The sequence below is a fragment of the Neopelma chrysocephalum genome, unplaced genomic scaffold, assembly GCF_003984885.1.
Source record: "Neopelma chrysocephalum unplaced genomic scaffold, ASM398488v2 Primary Assembly neopelma1_147, whole genome shotgun sequence".
Lineage (NCBI taxonomy): Eukaryota > Metazoa > Chordata > Aves > Passeriformes > Pipridae > Neopelma > Neopelma chrysocephalum.
Genome location: NW_020897809.1, coordinates 7,582,682 through 7,600,518, shown reverse-complemented (window position 1 = coordinate 7,600,518; position 17,837 = coordinate 7,582,682). Strand labels below are relative to the sequence as shown.

The 17,837-nt window shown below is 44.4% G+C and overlaps 1 protein-coding gene across 1 annotated transcript; it reads right to left on the bottom strand.

Annotated features, from left to right (window-relative positions):
* Window positions 1-163: 163 nt before the first annotated feature.
* Window positions 164-13,814, bottom strand: CFAP100 (cilia and flagella associated protein 100). Its single transcript, XM_027701017.1, has 16 exons — window positions 13,691-13,814; window positions 11,859-12,028; window positions 11,372-11,458; window positions 10,900-11,006; window positions 9,419-9,608; window positions 8,712-8,779; window positions 7,872-8,035; window positions 7,201-7,281; window positions 6,425-6,606; window positions 6,192-6,339; window positions 5,255-5,303; window positions 4,534-4,685; window positions 3,684-3,819; window positions 3,008-3,210; window positions 1,404-1,494; window positions 164-490 (listed from the first exon to the last, which is right to left on the bottom strand). Exons 2-16 carry the CDS (start codon window positions 11,923-11,925, stop codon window positions 380-382), a joined length of 1,836 nt encoding a protein of 611 aa, XP_027556818.1. The 5' UTR covers window positions 11,926-12,028; window positions 13,691-13,814; the 3' UTR covers window positions 164-379.
* Window positions 13,815-17,837: the final 4,023 nt, after the last annotated feature.

The following is a 17,837-nucleotide window of genomic DNA, read 5'->3' as shown; positions in this document are numbered from 1 at the left end:
AACAAACTTGTGATTATCTTAAGTGTCTGGCAGGTGCCTGACTTAGTTGTGCCTTAACAAAGGTTGTCACCCAGGACTGTGATAGATCTCTGCTCTGGTTTGTAGGCATAGAGCTATTGGCATTAAACACTGAATGAGAAAAGCATTGGTACTTAGCAGGAGCCTGAGAAGCAAAATAAGAGAAGTTTTATTTACTTTCTTAGGCAAAATATCAATGGGTGGGAAAATAGGTTGCAAATTTTCCCTGGAATCTTAGAATAGGAGAAGAAGGAAGTTTCATGGGACTGGAGTTGTTCAACTGAGCAAAGACAGAACATGGATCTACAAGACTAGTTCTAGAGCAGCTTCAGCCCTACGTGCTGTGGTTGAGGCTGTGCTGTCAAGAGAAATAATACATTTGTTCTTCCTTCTCCTTATCTATTTGTTCTTGGGTGGTCTTCTTCTCCTTCCTGGCAGGTGGGTTGGAATGAAACGCCAGCTTCCCGCCATTCTGCGGAGAAAGAAGAGGTGTGTTTATCAGTGCTGTGTTGGTGTGTCTGAACCAAGTGGCTAAAGCTTCATGAGGGACTGTGGGCCCTTGCTCTCTGTTTTCTAGGCAGGCTGCAGTGTGTCTAAGTGTGTTTTTTGTATTAGAAAGTGCGTGGGAAGCACCTGAAGGCCGTGTGTGTGCTCGTGCTTCAGCTGCTACAACGTACTGTTGTACCTACAACTGGTTTCTGACTGAAGCCTCATTTGTACTGTCTCAGGAAGAGCAGGGGAAGTTGGAAGTCCAAAGAAATATCAGCGGGAGCCTGCAGAACCCTCTGTTTTCTCTTGGCTGAAGGGCAGGGACTCATGGCACCTGTTCTCTGTCACCCATGCTGTCAGTGCTTTGGTGTGTGACAGAGCTGGGGTGTCCTCGCTGCTGTGTTGGCCTGTGGAAGGTGCAGCAGGAGCCATGGCTGAAGCTCAGTTTGGCATAATGTGACACATGTCAGAAAAGGTGTGGTTTGATGAGATGGCGAAGCTGACTGAGGGTCTTGCTGCTTTTGTCAGGTGTCTTGCTCATGCCCAGTTCCTCATTTGCCAATTTTCTTGCTTTGTTTAATACAGCCAAGTTAATGAGTTGAAATGAGCTTACTGAGAATTGGCAAGTAATGGAGAGAGCCATGTGGTCGAGAGAAGGATAGGAGAAAGACAGTGGAAGGATACTGAGCTGGGAGAGTGTGCACTGTGACTGACTTCCCAGCAGTGGCTTAAGTTACATCACTCCTGTAAATTGTAAATTGTGCTATGCCTGGCTATTGGTGCCATCCCCACACAGCTGTGGAGGCCCCTAGTAACACTATTCCCTAAACACTTGATATTCAGGTACCTCTAGCTTCCCTGAAGTGGGCTATTGAGGAGAGAATCACTGCACTTACCTTTTTTTCTATGGTCGCCTGCAATCTTTCCATGTCCTTTTTCAATCCTTCCTCCTGCTGCTGCTTCTGTTTCTGCTTTTCCTCTCTGAGCCTTTTGAAGGGAGGAAATAAAGGATGAGTTAAATGCAGCATGCAGCTACATCAGATGTGCTTTTGACACACAGCATGAACATCTAACATTATGTTTTACATCACACATGTAACCATGTAGGACCACCAGAGCACAGGGGTTTGGGTGCAGCCTCTGCTGGAGTTTGTTACTGGGAAGGTGGTAATGGAGAAGCACTGACTGCAGTTGGTCCTACTCTTTCTTGAGTGATGAGTGGAAAAAAGCATGTCAGGCTTTGAAATGGAGATGCTGGACAGTTGTTTTCTGTTGCAGACATGCTCTGTGCCACCTTCAGCAGGTGACTTATGCTCTGCAGTTAACCAGGATGCCCACCAGCTTTGTGGGTGAGTGATGTTTATAGGAGGGTTTTACACCCATGGAGCTACACGTTGCCCAAATGGGCACAGTGGAGGCAATACTGGTAAATGGTTCCAATTCCCTATGGAAATGAAGCGCTGGAAGAGAAATGGGATCAAGCTGTGGAATGCTGAGGCCCAGAGGAACTGAATTCTTAACCTTATGATCCTGAGGAAAATTTTAAATGTTTTTTGAAGTTTTTTTTTAATTTGATTGGTTTTGTTTTTATTTGGGGGTGGGGTATGTGGTGTCAGGTTCTTCCCTGAATTATTCTCCTCCATCCCCAGCGTAGAATAAATGTGTGTAAGATTTTGTAATTTAAGAGTGCAAACCCATTCACAGAACATCAGGAAGAAGCACCACACCCTTTCTACTCCAAAGCTGAATAAAGATACAGAGAAAGAGTAAGCAGGAGGGAAATATCACTGCTGTGGCTTTAAATCCTCAGACTATTCTCATTCACCTGAAGATGGCCTGATACAGTCAGCAGTTCATTTATCTTTGCAATTTTTGAGGGGAAATTTCATGTGAGTGACTGGGCCAAAAGGAATGTGTCTTATCTTGGAACCTGAATTGATTGTGTTAATTGGCTACTATTTAATAAAACAAGTCAAATTTAAGAGTTTTGTAGAAGAAACAGTTGAAAGCTGTAATTGCTGTGAAATACCCTTATGTACCTGTTGAATACCTGACAAAATATCAGGGCATGGAAGACTTTGAGTGTATTAAATAGAGGAGTAATTTTCTATTTAATCAGTTTAAAAGGAATAATTTTCTATTTAATCAGTTTAAATATTGTTACTGTAAATAGTCTTCTTAAAATTATGATTCTCATCATTGAGTCTGGTTTGTTTGTGCGTTTGGTGTTTTTTATTCTTCTGGATTTTTCCCTTCTCTAATGTAGCTTGCAGGTCTTTTCTAATGTAGCTTGCAGGTCTTTTCTAATGTAGCTGTGAGCTGCTGCTTGCTGCTCAGGAGACCCAAGTTCTATGAATGTGGAACCCTTACAGAAGAAAAATGGTATGGATTGGTCACATGGGATTTCAGATTGCTGCTACAGTTTCTTGGGTTGATTTGACTCTTTTGGCTGTCAACATTTAAAAATAGAGGAATTTTCCAGAAGAGGGTCTTGCCTTACCTTGCTCTCTTTTCCTTTTTTATGGCTTTCTGAGCCTTTTCTATCTGTGATGTTGGAATTCCCTCCAGGTTATCCAGTAAATCATTGAGCTGTTTTTCTATTACTTTTAGCATCTCTATTGTCTTCAGGTTTGTCTCATTGTCTCCAGTGCAGTGGGAATAGACTTCCAGCACCTTCTTGTTCAGGCTTGCGAGCATTTTGTCCTAGAGGTAAGAGGAGGTATGTAAGAGGCACATCTGGATCCTGCCCAGTAGAACCATAATATCCCTCCAAAACCATAGGAAGTCAGTAAAGGAAACACTATAATTTCCTCAACAAGACTCAGTTGCTTGTTTTGCGGTTGGCTTAGCAGCAGTGGCTGACAGATGGCTTTATTGAGTCTTTCTCCTGCTGGTCTCATCTTCCCAGCTTTGCTGTGACTTGGGGCAGGTTGTGGCTGCCCAGGTGTCTTTATGGCCCCTGCTCTCATCTCATAGCAGCTGCATGGAGCAGACACATTTGCTGCCTCAGCAGTGCCCTAAACCTGCCCTTGCTATAGCTCCATTGCTGGGAAATAGTGCTGATCCCTGCCCAGTGCAACCCACTGCCTGCTCTGTTCCCAGGATATGGATATGGCTGGTGGAGAGGAACCACTTATGCCCATGTGAACTCCCCTTGCCTTGATCTCAGTGTGTACCTGGTCATCAGCTTCATGTTCTCCACAGGAAAAGAGGTGAACTCTGAGCTTCAGATCTGCTACTCTCTCTTCTTCCTGGGCGACAGCGGACTGCAGGGTGTTTACCTCCTGTTTTAGCTCTGCTAACTCCTTCTCCCTAGGCCAGAAGAGAGAGGAGGTATTTGAAAAGGGCATCTCTGAAACACAGGGCTCTTCTGCTGTCCGCAGACTGGGCCCATCCCTTCTGCTGCCGGCAGATGGAGGTAACACTTTAGCTTTTCCTGGAAACTTGCACCCACAGCCCTGAGAGCTTCAGTTTTTTCTGGAAAAACAGTTTCTGTGCTGGTGTGAGGAAGGAAAAAGCAGCCTAGCTAAACTAAGATTTTTTAATAGTCAATGGGGGATCCAGATTTAAAAACTTTCACAAGGGGATAAGTTACACTTTAAATAGGAATATGTGTGTCTAGCTGCCATTGAAATAGTGTATTACAGTGATACTTTTCTGTCTTCCTCTTGGAAGGTTTTGCATTGAGTCATTGTAGGTGCTGGTCTGGATCACTCCAGGAATTGCCTTTTTTCTTCCTTTGGTCTTCCTTTATGAGAATTACACAATGCTGCTGTCTCATATCCACTCCAGGATGCTAAATGCATCAGTTCCCTAGTCTGCACCTTGAGGACTAAGGAATTAGTCCCAAGCTCAAGCCTTATCTTCTAAATTAAACATAGATGGGACACTTTCCTGGGAGCTCACAACAGAGTCTCTGTTGTGAGCTGTGTGAACAGCATCACATGTGCTCTGCAGCGTGCAGGTAGTGAGGTGCTGGTGGTGGGCAGAGGGATCCCTTCCCATCTCTTGCAGGATCACACTTACGTGCTTTCGTGTGTGGTGATGAAAGTGTGTTGGACCTTGTTCCATCTTTCCTCAATAGCCTGGGAATTCTGGATGAAGGATATGTTCTCATCCTGCATCTTCATGAAAGTAGTCAGCAGTTGTTCGGGATGAGTAAAATACAACTCAGGCTCCTAGGGTGGAAAACACATGTGATGAGTGTTTTTCCTCCTCCAGCCTCTTGAACTACGTGGAGGTTGGTCTGCACCAGCCCTGGCTGTTCAAACACTCTTCCATCTAGAGAGGTCTGTGGCTGTCCATGTACAAATGTCTCCCACCTTCCTGCCATGTGTGTAGCTTTACTCTGCCTCAGCAGCTCACCCCCAAAACAAGTTGCGTTTTGGGGGGTAAAAAGTGATTCAAACATCTGTGAGAGGAAAACTTCAATTTCAGACATAAACCAGTAACTTCACTAATTTAAAAACCTTCCATTATATGATGTCATATCTGGTTGGGGGGTGACAAACTTAGAGATGATGGCAGGTTTTTGGAAACTGGAGGAGGAAAGTTAAACTAAACTATTTATAATACATCTTGCCAAAACATGAACTTTTATGAATATATAAACATACATTTATAATTTGTGGCTACAGTAACTCCTCAGTACCATAACTAATGGTTATAAGGTGAGGGAAATTAGTAATATCAATAAATGGTATAGGACAAACAGAAAATGTAAATATTTCAACATAGGACTTCTGACCTCATCTTCATCCGAGCTGATTTCATTTTCTGCATCCTCCAATGAACTTCTGAAAAAACATTTTGTGTATTAGGCCCTTAGAGAAATGAGAGCTCACAGGAGACCTTGTTAGTGACTTATGAACACTGGGGTTTTTTTGCTATTGCTATTTGCTCCTGTGCAGTCCTTTGCACATTCCCACATTTGCCTCCCCGTGGCTGTGGCCTGTTTGGGTGTCAGTAGGATCCAGGGGTCACACAAACAGGCCATGAGCAAGCTGCCTTTTGTGCTGCTCCAGGCTGTGCTGGCCAGTGGGACTGGGACACAACATGTGAGCCTGAACTGATGGTGTTGATCCAAATACCTTTAAACTCACTGGGAGGTTTTGACTCTTGGGCAAAGAGAAGGCAAAGGCAGGAGCCTTACTAGAAAGGCTCAGGCAGCAGCAGCACAAATGTAGAAAAAGCCTTGTGCTCTTTGTGAGACATGGTACTGCTCCTAAACGACATGGTGTAGCCACCATGGGGAGTCTGCAGCTTTTACTTGCCCTGGGAGAAGCTTGTTGAGTGCTTCTTCCTCTGCACAAGAGATGACAGAGGGGGCAAGAGGTGCCTGGCTGCTCTTCACAGCACAGTCTGCTCATCACCTTCACTTGCACCTGTCACCCTGTGCCATGGAGGGGTTAAAAACCTTTGTTTGCATCATCTTAGTACCAGCCCCACTTGGAGCAGGGCTCTCAGCAGAGGATTTAAGGACAGAGCTCTGTTGGAGTAGGCACATAGGTACTGACTTGCACACCTGATGGCTTTCTACTGGTAATTGGATTTGTTCCAATAAGCCCCAGCTCTCAGTATGCCCACAGCAAAGGTGAGGAGTAGGATTCCCCTCTGCTGACTCCCAGTCAGCTGAGTGCTCTCTGCAGTATTTAAGTCTGTTGTTTGCATTGTCTTGTACTTACGGTTCTCTTGTTAAAAGAGGCTTCAGGAACTGTTTGAGCTGTGGCCTGATATCACGTGACCTGGAATCCAAACTTTCTGAATACAACAGGGAACTTGGCATATCTGTAAAACTGACGGTATGGGCAGTCCTGGCTTTCAGACCCTGGTCTGGAGACAAGAAGAGATGTACTCAAAGCCTGGGGCTGTCCCAAAGAGGAGCAGGCAGCACTTCCCTGGCACTCATGGCACTCACCCTGCTCTGCCCCGGGGGCAGATGAGGCGCTCCCTTCATTAGCTCTGGATTCTGTTTTCAAATCCTTATCCTTTTTGTGCTTTTTTCCGTGTTCCTTCTGCCACTCTTTTGGAGACAGCTGATAGAGGATGTCCCTGTACATCTTGTACTCCTGCAGAGTATCCTGAATTCTGGATACATCACTGGATTGAGAGAAGTGGACAAAGTTTGTTAGCAGGGAGGAAAGCCTCTGCTTGAACACCTTCTTTCTTGCTCTTGATATTCAGCTTAACCCAGAGAAGGGACAAGAGGGCACATGTTTTCATGGACATGCAAAAACAAATGGGAACCTGCCCTGCATGTTCTTTGTGGTTCCTCATGTGGAAGCTGCCTGGTCATATCTCCATGGCCAGAGCCTTGATATGTCACTGGGCTTGCTAATTTTGGAATTTTTACTTGAAAAGGAATGAGAAATTTTGCCGGCTCAACTCATAATGGTCATTACAGTTATTTCTTTTGTCTTTCCACAGGTGCCCATTAAAATACATTGCTTAGTTTTGTTTGGTTTTTAATCTGATACTAAGCATTTGATTTTGGAATATGTACACTTCTTAACAATATTATTAAAAACTAGTCAAGTTGTTTTAGAAACAAAGCCAGCATCTGGAAAACAAAAGCCGAAACATTTTGACTCTTAAAATGCAACATTTTTGGAAATCTTTCACCCCCAAGGACTGTGAAAGTACAACAGTGTAAGGGCTGTTAAAGGCCAAGCAGGAATAATGAGCAACTATTACCCTTGGACCTTCTTTATTTGGGAATTGATTGCCTGGAGCTCCATTATTTTCTTTCTCTTTGCTGAGGTTTCTTCTTTGGCCCTAGGAAAGAATGCATAAATATAAGACATTAAACAATTTAGTAGTGAGTAGTGAATTGAGGTGCATATGAAACAGCAAAAAAAGATGTGATACAAGCACTAGAAGTCTGTGTTATGGGTGTATCCCAGGTGATGTTTGTTTCCTGCCTCAAGGCCCTACTTCTCTTGGCAAGGAGTATGGCACCCCAGTGTTAAGATCTCCCTAATTTGGCTGCTGCTGAGCATCAGTTGCTGCTCTGCCCTTGTGATACCTGTAATGGGCCAAAGTGCTCAGCTTGCTTCACTGAGGGGACTGTTCCTGCTTTGAAGAGTTGGGCAGAGGCATCTCCCCCTAGTAAGGGTGTTGTGAGAAGAATGGAAGTGGTGGGGCCAGCAGCAGGTTTCTTGCTGCCACCAGGGGTTTTGCAATGAGGGTATTCCCTGGCTGTTGTTCTCCTTCCTTTCTTTTATTGAATGTGTGGGGAGAAAGTGCCACTAGGACTGTAACTCTGGGAAAATCAAGAGTGTTTCATAGCCAAAACCCCACAGGGAGGCTAAGCAGAAAATCTCCTGTGTCCAGCATGAAAGAGAACACGGTTTAATGTTCCTTACATTTTCAGGGCTTTGACAGAGTTATTTTGGTTCTCCTGCAGGAACTCCTCAAACATGGCAGCATCCTTCTCCATCCTTTTCTCGGCCTTTTCCAGTTTTTTTTCCTCATTCTTTGCTATGTCCTCCATCTTTCTAATCTCATCTCGCTTCACTGCCATGGCATACTGAAATGAACCCCAAAGGCAACACAGTCACACTGGTTGGTTGATTTTAAAGGTACATTGGTTAAGCTTTGTTCTTGGTTACTGTATTACCTGATAGTTGTTGGCAGAGAGGGTAAGGACTTAAAACCAAGGTGTGTCTTAATGCATAGAGGTATATAGAGGCCAGGGGTTATTTCAGAAGGAACATAACAAAGAAGCAGTGAAACTAAAGAGAGAATCCAGAAGTCCCAGCACTGTGTTAACTCCTGGCTGACAAAGATTGATTAATTCAGTTTTGTTACAGCACAAAAATAGAGATGAATAATGGGGATATTCCAGCACAGTTACTCCATCCCCTTATTTTGAGTTCAGAATGGCTCCCAGCTACAATTTATGTATAGAACAGCAGGAGTCAAAAGGTCAGGGTATCTGTGCATCTAACAACTGAAATAGTTGCAGGGTGGCTATGGAATGATGCAAATGACATACACTCCTTTATTTCTTGATTGGGAATTGTTGGGCTACAGACTATTAGTGTCTGTAACACAGGACTTGGACAGTCAATCCATGAGGTCTGATGTGTGCCTCCTTGGAAAGATCTATAGGCAGTGCATCTCAGGAGAAAAAACACCAAAACAAAGCAACACAGAGAAGAGTAATTAAATGAACAGAAAGTAACATTCTAAAAGCAAAGTACCTCAAGAAAAAAGATCTCTCTTCTGTCGTTTAGGTAGCCATGGAAGGTCTCCCTTTCTAATGCGTAATCTGAAATTAGAATATAAAGTTGCTTAGACTAGAGGGGAAAATATGGCCAAGGCAAAACACAGTGAATATGTGGGCTGCCATGAGCATGGATCTGGTTGGCATTGGAGTCAGCAATACTGGGTATTGTATTACAGTTTTTACCTTGTTTAGGATCAGTTTTATATGGAGTATGAAATCCTTGTTTAGGATCAGTTTCATGGAGTAAACCCATGTGGAATGGAGCTGAGAATCTGGTCCTTGTCCTCTAGACATTAATGGGAAAGCTACTGCTCATGTCAGAGGTAGAAAATTTAGGCCTGGATCCACTAAAATCCAACTTTAGGTCAGCTTGGTAGAAATGTTTCTATTACAGAAGGTCCTGCAAACTCAGGTGGCTCCCAGCTCATTCTGAGAGCTCCCAGATACTGTGAAGGACAGTGGAACCCAGGCTACTGTGGAGGGGGTGCCACGTGCTCTGTATGTAAATGCATGAGATGGAGATGGCTCAGCCATGCAGAGGTTGGCAAGATACAGCCAACTATCGTGTCTGCAAGACCTCACCAAAGTCAGCCAGAGCCAACTGCTCCTCCCATCCCCTCTTTGCCTTAGGCTGTTACCCAGCTGAGCAGCACCACTGCAAAGACAGTGACTGTTCTCTACCTTTTTGCATGCCCAACTTCCGTGAGAGAATCTCCTGAAGAGCTTTCAGTCTCTCTTCACTTGTTGGCTGTTTTCTGCTCTCCTCTTCTTCCTCCTTTTTCAGAGCTTTCAGCAACCCACTTTTTTCTTTTATTTTAGTGGAGTGAGTAGTTTTCTCATGGACTTTCAAGGTCTTCCTCCTTTCATGTTCCTGTGGGAAGTCAGATACGTGGACAGTTTGATTGTGTGCTTTGTTTGCTGTGGTTTTTAAAGTCATGAGTAGCTATTCACAGTCTAGAAATTTGCAGACTGCTGATACTCTGATGATGCATGTTTGCCTGGTTTTTCTGACTAATCCTAGTGATATTCTCTCTTGAGGCAACTGAAAAGCTAAATTCCTTAGCTCTTGTTCTCATTAGTATGTTGATTTGTATTCTGCATCCGTCCACCAGCTGTGCTAATTTGTACCTACTCAGTGTCCTCATTTTTCCTTCCTGGATTATTCCTCTGAGTGAATGGAAATTTTCTGAGATTCATCCTATAAGTCCCCTAGTTAAAAGGAACAACAGGACAGCCCACACTTAACCAACTCAGTCCAATTTTCCCAACAGCACGTAAACCACCAAGTTCAGATTGAGAGGATCTATTCAAACCCACTCCAGACCTTTGTGGAGGATAAAAGGTTGTTCCTGCTCAGTGCTTTCTTATGGACTGAAGTGTAATTCATTGCTGTCTGCACCGTTTGGCCATGGGTTATGCTGAGGACATCCCTCAGCAGACATCCTTAGTGCACTTCTTCACAAGTTCTTCCCTGTACTTATATAGTGACCTTCAACCCAAGCAAGAACCAGACTGTATCAGTCATCAGTGTGAGGTGAGGAGGCCTTACTTAAGCTTGTTTGGATCCCTCCCACTGTGCTTTAGAAACAAAGACCTCTTGCTTCTTTCCACACTACTGCCAGGCTGTGTGACCATGTGCAACAGTCAGACCTCTCAGATACCAGAGAATCACAGAATGGCTTGGCTTGGAAGGGACCTTAAAGATAAACTAGTTCCAACACCTCTGCCATGGGCAGGGACACCTTCCACTGGACCAGGTTGCTCAAAGCCCCATCCAACCTGGCCTTGGACACTTCCAGGGATGACGCAGCCACAACTTCTTTGAGCAACCTGTTCCAGTGCCTCACCACCCTCTGAGTAAAGAATTTCTTCTTCACATCTAATCTATATCTCTTCTCTTTAGGTTTAAAATAATTCCCCCTGGTTCTTTCACTATCTCTTTGTGTAAAAAGTTGCTGTTCTTTTTTTGATAAGCACTCTCTGAGTACTGAAAGGCTGCAATCAGGTCTCCCAGAGCCTTTTCCTCTCTGGGCTGAACATCCCCAGGTTTCTCATGAAGTGATCTTTTGATCTCTCATGCACTAAAGTTTGGTATTCATTGGTTGGTTGGTTGCCCTGGTAAGTGCTTGTTAAATACATTGGCCTAGAGCATGTGTACATACTGCCTTTGCCTTTTTGATTTCCTTGTCCCTTAGTGCAAAAATATCAGCATCTGATGGGATTGTAAATGGATTTTTCCTTGGGTTTTCTTCATCCTCTTCAGAGCTTTCTGCAAAAAACAAATGGATGAGGATGTTGAAGACGTGAAACAGAATATCAGGACCCAGTGCAAAGAGAGTGTGACCTGCTGCATCACGCCTGGAGGGTGGGCAGCTGTGCTCCCAGCTGCAGGTGCCTAATGGTGCTGGAGCAGGGAGCTGGATAGGGCTTATAAGAATCCAGTGATATAACTGAGACCTCTGTATGGTTTATGTCACTTGACCATATCTGATGATCAGCTGAGGATTTCAGACAGGGATTTTTGTAAGTCTGGAGCTGTTTTACCCACCTCATCTGTTTGTGGGCAGAAGAATTTGACTACAGGCCTCTCCTTTGACTGAACAAGGGAAAGCTGCCGGAGCATTGTGTCCTTACCTGACAGCACAAGGTGGGTTTCCATTGCAGGGCTGGAAGAGAGACTTTTAGATGCTGATGCTGTGTGCTGAGATGGTGTCCTTGACCCTGGCCCAAAGAAAACCATAAACAAGTCAATCAGTTGGGACCTGCCAGTAACTGATGTGGTAAGTTTTACAGCAGTGGTAGGCCTAGGAGCTTTCTGGATCTTAACCACTGAGCCTTTAATGCCTGTAGGAATTAACAAAAAGCTTCATTAAACTGCAAAACATTTGTGCTCTGACCCCCAAAGGAGATGTTCATACCTGGCTTATGTGAAAGTTGTGTAAAACACAGCCTTCCTTACACACAGAAGGGAAAAGAATGACAAAACACTTTGGAGGTAACAAGCAACCCAAGTACCTTGTCTCTTTTTCCACCCAGTCACCAGTTCAGACCCACACCTATGCTTTTTCATCCTCCTGTCACTAGTTCACAAGCTACATTTTTTACTCCTTAAAGCTCTTACCAGTAGTTGTTTCAGCATTGTGGATTTCTTGTGATGAGGCAGAATGATTGTTGGACAGCACAGACATGTTGTATGGAACTCCGTTGTGTTTCCTTTTAGGTTGGCAAATTGGTGAAAGTTAGGGGTTTTTTCTCTGACTCCAGTCTCTTTTTGTAGTTTTGCTATGGGTCCTAAGGGAAAAGGCATAATTGAAATGATCTCATTTGCAAAGCACAGATAGACCATTAAAGTTATCCTTTAATCACCAAAGGCAGCGAGCTGGGCCCAGTGAGGTATTAGTTCAATTGATGCAATTCTGCTGCTGGCACCATTCCTGATCTGCACTAGTATAAGACACTGTAGAAAATATCCTCTTCCTCTTGCACTAGTTTTAAGGCTATTTTAGAGCATCAGTTTTTGCTCTGAACAGCCTCCAGTTTTTATGTATATTGAGCTAAACTCATCTGGCCTAATTTCCACGTACGTCCTTGGTGCTTTGTGTTTCCCATTGGCTGTGTTTCTGCAGCTGCCCAGTGAGTATCCAATTCTTTGGAGGTGTCAAACTTTCAGTGCTGGTGAGACACAGAGGCTGAGACAGAATTTAGGCTGTTTGAATATATCCCAAATGTCTTCTCTCTCCTTTTCAGTTCTTGAAGTACCTTTTCCAAAAGTCTCCTTGACTGGTTACTCAGATTTCAAGTCTCTCTGAACTTTGCTTAACGTAAGGGGACATTTTTCTCTAGGAGTCTCTCATCTACATCCTGGAACAACATCACCCCCGCTCATGATGTGAATTTTGGAGAAAGCTCCACCAGGGCAGGGGTGGGAAGGCAGTCAAACACCTGAGGCATTTGGTCAGATAGAGTTTGTGAAACCTGCAGAGCAGTTGCAGCAAACACCTGGAGGCTCCGCCCTCAGTGCACACCTTGATTTCTCTGATCTAAAACCCTTCTCATAAAAATTTTCTTGTTCCTGTGGTTGATTTAAATTCCTGCTACAGGGAATAAGACTGAAAAGCAAGACTAGACAGAGGATACTGGCATATGGCAAATAATTGTCAGTGCAACCCTCAGAGATAAAAAGTGCTTTATAATATAATTTTAGCTAAATGTAGGAAACTGTTTTTAAGATTAACTTATAAATATTCATTTTATTAAGGTACTTTTAGTCTGAGGTTGTTTTGGTTTTTAATAGTTTTTTTGCACATCACTTTGGAAATAATGCCAAAAGCTACAGAAGCACTAGCTGTGCTAATTATAATTATTAAGCTCAATAATGCAAATAAAAATGCTTTATTGCTAGAATCATTTGGCATATACTAGTTCCTCTGACATTTTTATGTTCCAGTAGCTACATACCAGTGGCCAGTAGCATGGGAATCAATAGATAAGGCATTCATGGTTTTAATATACCAAAACCTTTATTTAGTACTTTTCCCTTGCATCAAGCTGCTGTGCAAAAAACAAAACAAAACAAAAAACCCCCAAAAAATCTAAAATGCCAAAGCAAACATGCAGATAGTTCTAAAAAATAATGCAGTAAATCCATCCACCATGTTCCCAAAGCACTGGATGAGTGTGTGTTTTACACACTCAGATGATTTAGATGACACCATCGCTGCAGAGCAGGTCGTGTCACACAGGTAGGTGTGTGGATGGGACACATCTGTCCCTGGCAGAGTTCTCTGCACACCCCCCGCACCATCCATGGAGAAGCAGGTGGTGAGTGAGTGTGTTTTCCCGGGGACACGGGCCAGCACCTCCTCTAGTCCGACCGAGACACAGTATCTGATGCCACAAACTGCAAAGAAGTTGCTGCGATTGCCCTCTCCCCTGTATTTTTTAGTTTCTCACCCAAAGGAGGGGTCCTGCGAGCTCCTCTCCCCGGGAAGCCGCGGTCGGAGCGGGCGGGACGCGGGACGGGGCAGAGGAGCCGCCGGCTCTGTTTGCGGTTCCATGGAAACCTGCGCTCCCGTTGCCAGGCGGCAGCCGACAGCACACAGGCACGGGAAGGGTCGTGGAATCGTTGAACGGTTTGGGTTGGAACGGACATTAAACATCCTCTGGTTCCAACCCCCTGCCATGGGCAGGGACATCTTGGTTGCTCCAAGCCCCGTCCAACCTGTCCTTGGACGCTCCCAGGATGTCTGGCTGCAATGCAGACACTTGAGCAGATGTTCTGAGCAGGCAGCTTGCTGGAGTTCAGTTGCTTGAGATGTTGGTTTGAACTCCCTTGGAAAATGAAGGAAAATGCTGTAGTGTGAGGTCCCCCTGGGCTTGCTGGGTTTTCTATCCATTATTCATCTTCTCAGAAAGAATTTCTTCACTGAAAGGGTGGTCAGGCATTGGAATGGGCTGCCCAGGGAAGTGGTGGAGTCACCATCCCTGAAAGTGTTCAACATGGCACTTAGTGCTATGGTTCAATTGGCATGGTGGTGTTTGGTCAACGTTTGGACTTGATAATCTTGAAGGTCTTTTCCAACCTTAATGATCTTGCAATTCTATTCTATGATTATTTCTGTCCCTGAGGCCCAGGAATTGAGTATTTAACTCCATGTCTGCAAGCAAAGGGTTGAGGAAATGGGAGCCGGAGCCCCTGGTTGTGGAAATGATCATAATTTATCATTTCCTAGCCTCTGCCTTGGTCTTTCTGCTTGTAAAGTGTGAACAGTCATAGTTTGGAGACTGGATATCAGGTGAAAAAAAGTGATACATTTTCACAGAGGGAAAGATCCTTAAATCCCCCTATTTACTCTTTCTGGTTTCTCAGAAGACCAAATCAGTTCCAAATGGATTGTGTTCTTCTTTAGACTCTTTAGAATCTCTATTACTACAATTTCAGCTTTCAGAAATAGCAGCTTCTTTCATTTATTGAGAGGTTTTCAAACAGCTTTCTCTGTCTGAATAACTTGTGCAATAAATAGCTTGAATTTCTGTAAGTGCAAACTCCCATTTGATTGTTATAGTTCTTTTCTCTAATTGCTGATTATCAAGAGACTGGATTCAGGCAACAGAAGAAAAATGCTTATATAGGAAGAAATTTTTCTTTATTCTACCCATGAATGCTTTGATTTTGAGCAGTGATGCAGAAAACCACAGTGTTATCTTTAGTATGTTTTGGGAAATTTCCCAAATGTATCGGGGAGTATGTATAAAAAATGACACTATAGAATAATTTCTATTACCAGAAACAAAATAAAAATCAGGACTAAATTGTACTAAAGATGCATTTTCTAAAGGCATAATATGAAATGGTCTTTGTTCAGAAATACCAGTTTATTACAGAATTGAGAGTTTGCTGCAGTGGTAACATCACAGAAATAGATAACAGAAACTGAAGATGTTTGAACAGCTCTGTCTCTGTCTGGCATAATCTCTATATCAATGAATTATACATTTATATATCCATTGCTCTGTTCTGAACTATCCTTGCTAACCACTAATTTCCCAGAAGTGGAACAGAGGTTATTGAAAAGCTGAGATGCATTTTGTGAATTCTTGAAAATATGCAAGCTCTTCATAGCTTGGGTTCACTATTTGTGTCCTACACATGCCATGACCCACTTAGGCTTTGTGTTTCCTTGAGGGCAAAGAAGTTTTTAAGGCCAGAAGGACATCTGGGGTCTATTCTTAGCCACCATTAACTTGGTTAATGAATGGAATAAATAGCATGTGCAACATCATGGGAAAAACCTGCCTGCTGGCACAGGCTGTGCAGCTGACCAGTCCTGCAGGTCCTTAAGGGTTTGTTTCTGGGTTCTGTAGTGGCACTTCAGGACGCTCCAGTTTTTGGGATTATTAAATGTTTGGTCAGTGCTTCCTCGGCGCCCAGCTGAGAAAGCCAGGCAGTTGGCATGGTAAGAACGGCAGGTGGCTGCTTATGTTTCCAACAGGATGTCTGAGATTTTGGGACTTGTAGGGGGTGCTTTTGTTAGGACACAGGATTAGGATTTCAAGATATCATAATTTCTTTGCTCAGTTTTTTCATGAAGGGATTACTTCTCCATTCGGTCACCCCATGGGCATGCGGGGATGCTGATTCTATTACAGAGGTGCTGTGAGGGTTAATTAGTGATGGCAAAACATTTTGAAATGGCTGATTGAGAAATGCTGACAGAGGTGAAAGCTGAATAAGTATCTAGATAAATAAATATTCCTTTGTAGTCTTATCATTACAGGAAACTCCCTGTGTACCCAGGATGCTGCACAGGTCACTGAGCAGTCATCTCCCCATTGCCCAGGGTGTTCTCAAGGCAACTCATTTATTTCAGTATTTCACTTTAGTTTCTGTGATGTGAGCCACAATATGTGCCAGAGAGAAAAGCCTGGCAGCCACCAGCAAACACCACAGAAATACCAAAGGGATTGGCAGATTTTTCTTTCCCTGGAGCTCTCGTTTTGTTCTTTCCCCGTGAATTGTGCAACTGCAGAACCTGGAGAATCTCAGGAGGGAGAAGAGGAAGTTGGAACCTATTCCCATGATTAGAGACAAGGAAGAAGGAGGTATCCTCAAGTGAGTGTCCACAAGACAACACCTGCAAGAGCTCTGCTAAAGGCAGTGCAGCCAGCTCTCTACTTCAGTATGGTCTCTGGTGAGCTGTCAGTAGAAGTTTTTCTGCTGCTGGGTCTCTCTGGGACACTGTTCTCCTGCCTGTCTCCTGCCTGGGGGGAAGTAGATAGTTTTGGAGATCCCATGGAGAATATGTGGCTGCTCTCACACTTATGTTGAGTTCTGTGCATGCTGCTGAGCTCTGCAGGGAGGCTGAAAGGGGAAGAAAGAGTGACCGTGTGGTTCTCCTCCATTTGTACCTTATTCACACTATAAATCCCTCCATCAGCACCACAGGTCAATGAAAAGATGCCAAAAGAAACAGTACTGGACACCATATCCATCCCATCTGATCCCAGCATGTCTCCCTGCAGATCATCTCCCTTCCCAGCCCCAAACCATCGTGAAGGCCGGGCTGAACAGCCACACAAATTGACTGCTGCATCAGCACAGCAAATCCAGGGCCTCTCAACAGCAACAGGCATGTCTCCTGTCTCCTTAGGTCATGGGGCACAGGGAAGTGCTGGCCTGATGTAAAAAGCATCACTACAGCTTGGGGGTGGAGCCGTCCCGAACCAGGTGAGCAGCTATTGAAGAAGGTGAGCAGGAGACCTTCCAGGAACAGCAAAGCTGTGGTACCCAAGTGCTGTGGCCCCACAGAGTCTAACAACTGGGACTGTTGTTTACCCCCTGCTCTTCAGGTGAAGCTTACTTCCAGGAAGGATTTTATCTCAATGGAAAATTTTCCAGCTGGGAAGCTGTCCCCGGTAATCTTTGCATGTCCGGAGGCAGCCACGAGATGGCAGCAGCCCTGTACTGCCGGGACTGGGGATTTGGCTCTGTCCCACATTTCCCACTCTCGCTTCTCTGTGCCCCTTTCACCTTATAGATGAGGTCTCCAGGCTTGACGAGCACCAAGAAACCCTGGCCCATCCTCTGGGTTGAAGGAGAAGTGACTCCAGAGTGGGGGTCTGAAAGAAGACCTGTGAGCTCAGCTCCCACCTTTGCAAACAACCTGATGGAGCAGAACCCACTCAGGTCTTTGTTTGCTACCAGTGATACCCAGCCCCAGTGTGTTCCTGGGATGCCTCATCTGAAATTAATGTGTGGTATTCTTTCAACTGCTTCGATTTCAATCTAGTGGATGAAAACTGCTAAACTCTCTGAAGGGCCACACAGAAGTGACAAGACAGCCCCTGTCATCTGTCCTTTCACTGCAGGTACTCCTGTGCTGTGTAATGACTTGGACAACAAGCAGCAAGTGCTCAGTGATTTGTATTTCACACTTGTTCTTGCTCAGGATGCAGACTCCTTCCTGCTGGGAAGAAGAGAAAATGTTCTGCAGTCTTCACCTTGGGATCCCAGCCAGGTCTGGGACAGTTTCTTTTGCAATGCAAAGCTTATTCTAGTGTGTGCTGAGACAACTGCACACAGATAAGGTCTGCGCTTTGC